This window comes from Nylanderia fulva, unplaced genomic scaffold (assembly GCF_048542155.1).
Source record: "Nylanderia fulva isolate GAGA-0341 unplaced genomic scaffold, ASM4854215v1 Scaffold96, whole genome shotgun sequence".
NCBI classification, from domain to species: Eukaryota; Metazoa; Arthropoda; class Insecta; order Hymenoptera; family Formicidae; genus Nylanderia; species Nylanderia fulva.
The window spans coordinates 396,484-407,424 of record NW_028191090.1 but is presented as its reverse complement, the minus strand read 5'-3'; the positions used below and the strand labels follow the sequence as shown (position 1 = coordinate 407,424).

The window sequence follows — 10,941 nt, the reverse complement described above, 5'->3', positions numbered from 1 at the left end:
CAAATCTTACACCATTTTCTAACTACATCCCTCATTATAGAAGGTAACTGTTTTATCAAATCTTATCCTGCATCAAAATTTCTCAATACTACATTGTTCTTGATAGATAACTATTTACCTGAAAATTAACTTAACCCACTAACTCGGACTAATTTCAGGTTATACTACTCACGAATATACTTTTGTCGACGTATTGCATATTTTTAAATAATGTCATATAGGCATAAAATATATTTTTAAATGTCATTAAAATTTCTCAAAACTAAATTGTTCTTATAGGATAACTTTTCGTGAAAATTAACTAAGATATTAAGTCGGACAAATCTCGGGCTGTACTACTCATAAATATATTATTGTCTGCCTATTGCATATTTTAAAATAATGTCGTTAAATCTCTAAATACATCGTTTTTTGGTAGATAATTACTTTTGTGAAATTAGAATAAAGTAATGAATCGGACTAATTTCGGGTTTTAATACTCAGGAATATATTTTTATCGGCGTATAGTATATTTTTACATAATGTCCTCATATCTTTCAATATTACATTATTTATTGTAGGTAACTACTTTCTTGCAAATTAGCTTAGTCCATTAAGTCGGAATAATCTTAGTTTATACTACTAACAAATATATTTTTGTCGGCGTATAATATATTTTTAAATAATGTCATATCGGCGTAGAGTATATTTTTAAATAATGTCATTAAAATATACCATTATTACATTGTTCTTAATAAAGACCCATTTTCGTAAAAATTAACTTAATTCACATTACGTCGGACGAATCTCAAGTTATACTACTCACGAATACATTTGTGTCGGCGTACAGCATATTTTTACATAATGTTGTCAAATCTGTTAATACTACTTTGTTTGTGGTAAATATATTTTTGTGAAAATTAGTTTATTGTTAGTCCATTAAATCGGATTAATCTCAGATTATACTACTCACAAATATATATTTTTGTCGGCGTATTGATATTTTAAAATAACATCGTCAAATTTTCTTAATACTACATCGTTTTTAGTAGATAACTACCTTCGTGAAAATTAACTTAATCCACAAAAGTTTATAATAAACTAGATTGCTAACATGGATTTCGGACGTGCGTCGTATGAAGTTTCCAGTTGTATGAGAGAAAATGGCGGCAGTCTTGAATATGTCAGCATGATCGATGAATTTGTTGTCATAAATAGTGCTGTCATAAAAACTTCTGTCAGAAGAAATAAAACAATAGCACATTTCATAGCCACGCTGATACACATAGTCACTATATGTAAAACTCACATAAATATCAACATGATCGATAAAATTGTTGTCATAAATAGTGCTGTCATAAAAACTGCTGTCAATAGAAATAAAACAATAGCACATTTCATAGCCACGCTGATACACACAGACACTATATGTAAAACTTACATAAATGTCAAGTTTGACACACAAAATCGCCGCCATTTCCTCTTATACAACCGGAAACGTCATACAACGCAAGTCATACTATTCAAATAGTGACATGTTGGTAATCTAGTTTAGTATAGACATCTGTCTTAATCTATTAAGTTGGATTAATATCGAGTTATACTACTCACGAATGTATTTGTGTCGGCGTATAGCATATTTTTACATAATGTCGTCAAATCTGTTAATACTACTTTGCTTTTGGTAAATATATTTTTGTGAAAATTAGCTTATTGTGTTAGTCCATTAAGTCGGATTAATCTCAGGTTATACTACTCACAAATATATATTTTTGTCTGCGTATAGTATATTTTTAAATAATGTTATAATGGCATATTTGTAAATAATGTCTTCAAATTTTCTTAATACCACATCGTTTTTTGTAGATAATTGCGTTTGTGAAAATTAGCAGTTCACAAAGTCGGACTAATTTCGGGTTATATTACTCTTGAATACATTTTTATTGGCGTATAGCATATTTTTAAATAATGTCATAACGGCATAAAATTTATTTTATACATCAAAGCATATCATTTGCTTTTAAAGCCAAAAATTTTTATTTATTTATAATTATATAAATAAACGTTATTTCGTACATCAAAATATAATTATGAAAATATAAAAAAATAGATAGATACCTATATACGCATGTAGCATATATCAAGTAAAAAAGAATCAAACATTTATTTATTCTGTTATAATTGGACCATGAAAACAAAAGATGTTCATTTGATATATTATTTTAAAATAAAGTATGATGTCATATCAATATTACAGCAAAATTAAAAATAAAATAATGTTAAGCATATGGTTATACATATTTAAAGTAGAAAAAGACAATTCATTTGTTTTTATATCTTATTACAATATAGAAATAATATTTTATATCTTATCACAATATAAAAATAATATTTTTACTAATTTTATAAGCTGTACTATGTAAATAATATATAATGTTAAATTTTGACAACAAATGGTGTTTTCCTAACATTTCCCCTATCGTTCCCGATATAAATAATTTCATGACAATTTTATGACAAGAGAATATTGAATATATATACATACATAAATGCATTTAAATAAATATATGTATATAACATATTAATACAATAAACATATATGTACATACATATTTTAAAAATACAATATGTACGTATATAAAAATATTCAATGCATATATATATATATATATCTATATGCATAACACATACCATACATATGTATGTGTAAATACATATATGCACATATATTTTCTGATTTACTGTAATTTAACATTTACATATTATCAGATAATCACATCGACTTTTTCTAATATAATATGTCCTTTTGGTCAGTGAAAAAAACGACAGTAATAACGACAGTAGTAAAACGAAACAATTGTAAAACAATAATATTCAAGAATAAAATAAAAAATGTAAGAATAAATTAATGACTATACTCAAACAAATTATATTTCCAAAATACTTTAAGCAATACGATGTTTTCTTCTTCTCTTAATCTTCCGAAGATTCATAAATGTAACTTAATTTAAAATCAAACGAATGTAAATTTTTATGCCATTATAACAATAACTTAATTTAATATCAAGCGAATGTACATTTTTATGCTACGAAAGATTGATTTATGTCACCGAAATCTTAAAAGAATTTGATTCTAAATTCTATTTTATTTTATCAATAAATCATTATTTCTGTGCACCCTTTTCTTTTTATTTGTTAAATAAAATAATAAATGCTTCTTCACGACTACAGTACATATAGAAATAATACGCAAACCGACCAATTTCATATTGTATTATATTTTATTTTACAATATGTAAATAAAAAAATAAAACTTCAAATTTTTAATTAAACAAAACATTTTGGCTATAATATCACGCAGTAGGTTCGCACTTTGTTTCCTATATATGTGCTTTAATTATAGAAAAGCATTTATTATTTTAATTAACCAATAAAAAGAAACCAATGTTTTATCAATAAAACAGGACGGCGTTTAGAATCCCTTTAACTCAAATCGACAAAAGATTGACTCGAAAGAAATTATAGCTTCAACAATTGCAGCATTTTGTAGAAACTACAAATTTGTTATTAGTATTCGTTTCATAGTATTGTATGTCCGATTCGTATACCTACAAATTTAATATATATTCGTTCGTCTCATCTAATAGAAAAAAAAACAGCTTATTCGAATTCATTGCAAACGCCGATAAAGAGGATGTTTCGATGCTGTTTGTCATAAATCAGCCAGACAAACGGATATTTGGATTGCACGTCGACTATTACACTCGAGTTTGGAAGGGAGCTTACTCCGGTGATCAAAGTCATCGCGCCCGCGACGGTGGCCTCTTTTGTAACCTTGACGTGAGTATGGTGCACGACGTTACCGAAATGCACTTTGTGTCCGTCTTTTGCGAAAGAACTGTCCAGATTGACGGCGTCGGATGTCAATAATTGTTGGCAGCCTATTGATCGCAGCAACAGGAGTATATTAAAATCTTTCTCCAATTCGAAGACCGGCCAATATGAAAAATTTGTAACTCTTAATAATGAAGCCTGATGATCCAAGATCTTGCGCAATTCGAGCATTCCTCTTTTGGTCCACAATAAATTGATCATATTAGAAATGGCAACGTGGTTAAACATCACTTTCCATTTGTTGTCTGTGTCGAAGAAACAGGGTGCCAACACAAACAGCGATGTATTTCCATTCTTGTAGGGAAACTCGCTTACAAGTATTTGTAATTTCTTATGGAAACCTGGAAAAGAAAAATTATTGAAAATGTAGAGGAGAAAGACAACAGTAATTATTTAATTTTCTTGGTTTTTTATGTACATATTTAGTCAAGATTTGTTATCAAGAGACACGGTAGTGTCTCGCGACCAGTTAAGGGCGTAGCGGAGACACCGTGTATCTTAACGCGAGTCGGACATTTGAGTCTTTATAATATTTCGAATCCTCAATAATGGCTGAAGCAATCGAGTTTATACTAGACTTAATCGATAGATTGAGTTCGAATTATATAATAAAAGTGTCTTTATTACTGCTCTACGTGATTTGTAAGCAGAGATATATAAATGCAAAGTCGAAATATGAAAAATTTCTATTAAGAAACGTCCCCGTCATCATTATCATCATTATCATCATCGACCACGCATACATAGTAGTATCGTGTTACACGTATTCACATCATCGACCACGCATACATAGTAGTATCGTGTTACACGTATTCACACGTATACAACACATGCGCACACATATATCACACGTACACAACACATGCAAGATGCATGTAGTGGTAATTTTGTCCATCTCGCACGTTTTACAACAGATGGCGATAGTGGCGCTCCGCCATATCGGCAGCGTGCGGGGTTATGTTGGCTAACTCTCTCTCTCTCTCTCTCTCTCTCTCTCTCTCTCTCTCTCAAACAACACTCTCATTCTCACTCACTGTTCGTCTTGTGTACTTATTTAGTACATTCATGATTAAACATCTATATGCATTAATGTGAAATTTACTTACAATTAGTTTACTTGAAATATTCAATCTCTAAAGTGTTTATCTTATAAGATAGACAAAAAAATCTGAGTAAATAATAAGAAAAAAAAACAAGGATTATTATTGTCATAATGTTTTATCAATTAAGTACTCTCAACTATCCAATAATTAAATAAATACGTACAAATGTGCGCGCGTGTACACACATACACATATTGATATTAAAGAGATTGAAGGAGAGGAAGGAGAAGATAAAAATTTAAATATTCACATATATTTTCAAATATTATATATGAATTTATAGTTTACATATCTAATTAATAATGAATTTCTAATTATATTAAACATATCAAAATAAAGACATACATGTATTTATCAAATGAATAAAATTATTGAATACAGACTTAAAAAATTTATTAAACATAGACTTAAAAAATTAATTAATTAAACATATTCCAAATTTAGAAAAAATAAACTTTATTTATATATGCAACAGCTTTTTAAACTAAATTTTTAAATTCTATTTTATATTAGACAATTATCTCAATCAACATCTACGTCCACATTAGCTGCACTGCAGACTACCTCTACAGCCACATTATCTGCTCCGCGGATATAGCGTTATGCCAATACGATACATTACATGTACTTACTTACTTGCCTTTACTGTACCAACTCTTGTTCTTTCCACGTAATCATGTTTTTACAGTTATCGTTTGCTGTATATCTTCCAGCAAACTTTATTTCGTGTGAAGTGTATTTAATTAATTAAATTTCTGCGAAAGATTGAGAAGATGAAGGGATAATTCAAACTATGAAGACATGGTTACATGGAAAAGACAAGAGTTGATACAATAATAAAGACATACATGTATTTGTATCCTGCTGGCATAAGGTTATAGAAGTTGATTGAGATTGAAAAATAATAATGAAAATAATAAAAAAAATAAAGACACATGCATTTGTATCAGTGCTGGCATAAAGTTATAAAAGTTGATTGAGATTGAAAAATAATAATAAAAATAATTAAAAAAAGGAAATATCCAATCATCATTTAAAAGCATATTTGAAATATGTAGAATAAACAGTTTTTGCAAAAAATGTGGAGCATTTGAGCTCTAGTAAGTCTAAAAATAAATGTAAACATCAATTAATAATAACTGATGGTATATATATATTATATATATAAACCAATTTGTTGCAATATTCACTATAAAAGGTTGTAAGGGTAAGATGGCTAAAAGTGAATAATTTAAAAGATAGTTAACATAATTTTACATAAACTGAAATATTTCATAAAATAAAATATTTGTAATATTTCGAAGTTTATGTAAGATTATGTAAAAATTATACCTTTACAACTTTTTATAGTAAATATTGCGAGTTAAATCGATTTATATGAGAAAAATTAAGGTAATTCTATTTTGAAAATATAAGTGACCTTTAAATAACCTTGAAAATCGCCGTTTAGGAAAAAGTCTGTGTCAACTTTTTCTTTTTCGAAATCCTGCAACTTTTATCTAAATTTAATAGAAAATGTATAAAAAATGCTCGACATTAGTACACACACACACATACACACACACACACACATATGGGTAAATTTATATAAATAGAGTGCTTTAGGAGGAATGATCAGGATTCTAGGATATGATTGTACGCATCATTTTAAGCAAAGAAGTTTAGATAAACATGCTTAATAATTGTTCTATTCCGGTCATAAAAATATTAAAAAATGAATGATATAATCTCTAAAAACTCACCTTTAAAAAAAGGTACAAAAAGGCGACCAGTTAAGGGCACGCCATTAACAAAAATTATCCATTGCAAACCCATGTAGAATCCTATCCTATTGCAAACCCATGTAGAATCCTATGAAAAATTAATCATTGCAAACCCATGTAGAATCCTAGGCAAAATTAACCATTGCAAACTCATGTAGAATTGTATTAAAATGATCCATTGCAAACTTATGTAGAATCCTACATTGCAAACCCATGTACAATAGAATTGTATGAAAAATTATCGATTATAAATTCATGTACAATCGTAACAAAAGTAATGAAATAAAAAAAAAATTGCGCCAAGTGAAAGTAGAAACTTGTACCAGTGGAAAATTAAAGTTGCAGACATATATAGAGTCGTATAATGAATCAGTAAAAATTTAAATTTGCAAATGTAGAATCGTACCATAAAAAAACTTATCTTTTAAAAAAAAAGATAAACAAGATGCCAAGTCCATGCGCCATGTGAAAAAGAAATAAAAAAATTTTAGTTAAAAAAACTGGGAGCGCTGCTAAATAATATTCTAACAATATTAAAATTAAATTGTTACTTTTAAACTCATTACAGTTAAAATATGTTTTGTGTTTAAATTAATTAATGTTACTTTAAGATGCATTGTAATTTTGAAACTTAGCAGCGCGCCCAGTTTTTTTAACTAAAATTTTTTTATTTCTTTTTCACATGGCGCATGGACTTGGCATCTTGTTTATCTTTTTTTTTAAAAGATAAGTTTTTTTATGGTACGATTCTACATTTGCAAATTTAAATTTTTACTGATTCATTATACGACTCTATATATGTCTGCAACTTTAATTTTCCACTGGTACAAGTTTCTACTTTCATTTGGCGCAATTTTTTTTTTATTTCATTACTTTTGTTACGATTGTACATGGGTTTATAATCGATAATTTTTCATACAATTCTATTGTACATGGGTTTGCAATGTAGGATTCTACATAAGTTTGCAATGGATAATTTTTAATACAATTCTACATGGGTTTGCAATGGTTAATTTTTCATAGGATTCTACATGAGTTTGCAATGTTTAATTTTTCATAGGATTTTACATAGGTTATGGATACTTTAATTCTAGTAAAGAATTTTTCGTTCCGTATATAATCAAAAAATAGTTAAATAAAAATAATATTTATCGATAAAACAGATATAGCATCTCCTTAATACGTATATATTAAATACTAAATTTAATAATTAATATTATATATTAAATATTATATTTAATATTTAATATTATATATTAAATATTATATTTAATATTTGATATTATATATATTATATAATTAATATTTAATATTTATATACTTAATATTTAATATTATATATTTAATGTTATATTTATAATTGTCAATATAGCTTTGGAAACTAGTTTATTGCGAGAACAGATATAGAAATAAAATGGTGTGCTTGAAATAATATGTTGACAGAATTTTTTTACTTAATTAATTATAAAAATCTAACTATAAATAGATTTATTATGAATATAAACATGAGTAATGAAAAAATACTCACTGCATTTAAACATCCCTTTATCAGAATCAGTCGATGCACTTGATGCATCAGTTTGATAGCCGATTGAAAGAAGTTTTTGATTGCTAAAACGGAGTACGGTCATCAAAGCAATATCCATATTTCCATTGAGCGCGCTTAATTCCTGCGGACTATGAAAGTTCTCTGTCTGACATTGTATTTCTTCATTGATTCGATTTATATTCGCGTTAGTATCGTCGTCCAAGTTCACGAATCCACCATTAAAAATTTTGTTTATCTGTGAAGGGTTTTCGGAAAGCTTACTTTTTTCAATAAAACACATACTTTTGCTCTCGTAATCGCATTCAGCCGCAAATGCAGATACATTTTTCTAAAATAAAAAGACATCAAACATTTGTGCGATACCAAATCATTTATAAATAAAATATATTTGTCGTGTATCTAAATCGCTTTATTTACATTTCTATTCAAGTACACTGAATCTTTATGTTACGTTTTTTATTCTAAAACCGCGTCTACTTATTTAATTGAAATTATTAATTTATATAAATAATTCTAAATTAGATATCTCGATAAGAAACTTTTTCTGAATTTCATTTATCGTTGTAAGATTTAAAATGTATCAAAGTTTCGAACCTACATTGCATAAACATATTTTTTTTATTACTTTTATTGCTTAATAAATTATTTAGAGTTGTGAAATTCTTCATTTTTTGATAAATAAATTTAATTGTGATTAATACAAAATGTCATGAAAATTTTAAATTTTGTTCCAATATTGTTTTAATCAATTTATGCTAAAATGCTTCAAAATTATTTACCACTGCGGTCATCTCCGTTTCAAAGCTTTTATCAAAATTAACAGTATCTATCAAGTCACATTTTTCCGAGACTTCCGTTAAAAAAAGGATTTCTTTTAAGCTTTCTTCGATAACACCACTGGACGTAAGATAAGCCAATAATAGTCCTTTATATAAGTTATATGGACTAAAGGCAAAATTGTCTTTCGAATTGAAAAACTCATATTTTTGTAGACTGTTGATCGAGAACTTGAAAAGCGCCTCCGTGAATATTTCTTCTGATAGAGGATATAAAAAATAATATGAAAGAAAAAAAGTAAAATTGACGGAAGATATATAATATTGAAAATAGAAAGTCAGGATAAAATACGATTAATAAATTAATTATTAGGTAACGTATTAGAATATTTGAAATTAAAACGGCGTTATAAGTAAGAAATGTAACGTATTAAAAGTAATTTGCAAATGTATACATAGATAAATACATATTTATGATATCTCAAATTTAATTTTAAACTCGAGAAACATTATAATCAACAATATATAAATAATCGAAAGAAAAATAGAGAAAGAGACTCGCAAATATATTATTACTTATGTTTACTAACATGTATACGTTTTAATCTTTGTTAATACATAACGAACTCTAAGAAAAATATTTTGCTCACATTTTCTACAAGTAGAATAAATGCAAAATTCGAGCTCGTGTAATTTTAATATTGATTTTATTTAATAGTAATATGTGATACTTAACAATAAAAAAAATATATTCTCTAATAATTTTATTTATTTAAAATGATCTGACAGTTATTCAAATATAATTTTGTCGTCTACGCAGTGAAATTCGTATATTAAAATTACATTTATTTCTTCTATACCTAATACGCAAAAATGTACCATAAAATATGAATGCCATCAGTTTTTGAAATAATGTACACGGCTCAATTTGAATCTAATGAATTATGAGGCTTGCTATGCAATGTGCTTTAAATTACGTTGAAATTTATAAGATTACATAAGAAAAGTATGTTAAAAGAATAATATTGCACAAAGGCTTATATCATTGGATATTCTTTCTAACTGTTTGTAAAATCGGAATCAAAATTGCATAATTTTGTAAACGATCTTTCGACTCACCAATTGTCTTCTTTTCATCTTTCTGCTCCATTTTAGGTTGTAAAATAGCAAAATCGTGGCAAACGCTTGCTGTGTCTGTTTGGTTCTCGATATTATGTAGCCGTTTTAATATATATTTATATTATGTGGCGCATGCGTATATTGTTGCCGAATGTAATTTGTGCGCGAAAACTTAAATTAAATGTGACTTAACGCTTTGGACATTTGAATCGTCTAAAATTTCTTTTTTTAATCCAGAGCTACATATATTTATATAATATAAATATATAAATTTTGAAGCATTTTCATTAATGCAAAAATGTGTGAAAAAAACCTAAAAATATCTTACAATATTTATTCAATGACTACATTGAACGTTTGTTTAATATTGAATAATTAACAAAAAGAAATTATAATCTACATATTTTATTTAATTTTTACGTTTATTCAAATTTATTTTCTGCGATGAAAAGTGAGGAAGTAATACTTTAAAATTTAATTTATTGAGATATATTTAAAACGCTAAAATAATACTTACATTAAAATATAAAACTTGACAACAGCATATATAAATATTTATTCATTGCAACTTATATTTTAGATTATTTTATATTCAATAAATTGACTGCAAAATTATAAAATTTTATACAATTATAAATGACAAACAATTTCAATGTTTCTCACAAAAAATATTAATATTGTTTATTTGAAGAATAAACCCTACAATTATATTTTCTATATATTTTGCTCAATTTGGCACTATTTACAATTAAATGAAA

At 26.8% G+C, this 10,941-nt stretch overlaps 1 protein-coding gene across 2 annotated transcripts; it reads right to left on the bottom strand.

The window, feature by feature from the left end:
* Nucleotides 1-463: 463 nt before the first annotated feature.
* On the bottom strand, nt 464-10,255 carry LOC114940057 (serine protease inhibitor 88Ea-like). 2 transcript variants are annotated; one of them, XM_085490067.1, is made up of 5 exons: nt 10,184-10,255; nt 9,068-9,324; nt 8,268-8,616; nt 3,997-4,214; nt 3,788-3,920 (listed from the first exon to the last, which is right to left on the bottom strand). In XM_085490067.1, the coding sequence occupies exons 1-5, from the start codon at nt 10,212-10,214 to the stop codon at nt 3,903-3,905; spliced, it is 873 nt and encodes a 290-aa protein (XP_085346193.1). In that variant the 5' UTR covers nt 10,215-10,255; the 3' UTR covers nt 3,788-3,902. The 2 variants fall into 2 exon arrangements, with proteins under 2 accessions (XP_085346192.1, XP_085346193.1); XM_085490066.1 differs by having other exon boundaries at nt 464-4,214.
* Nucleotides 10,256-10,941: the final 686 nt, after the last annotated feature.

Bases quoted from the DNA above. Each gene is read 5' to 3' on its own strand.
- LOC114940057 (XM_085490066.1), bottom strand. From the start codon at position 10,214: ATGGAGCAGAAAGATGAAAAGAAGACAATTG. The intron at 9,325-10,183 runs GTGAGTCGAAAG...ATCCTCTATCAG, and splicing joins AGATGAAAAGAAGACAATTG to AAGAAATATTCACGGAGGCG. The intron at 8,617-9,067 runs GTAAATAATTTT...TTTTTATTTTAG, and splicing joins AAACGGAGATGACCGCAGTG to AAAAATGTATCTGCATTTGC.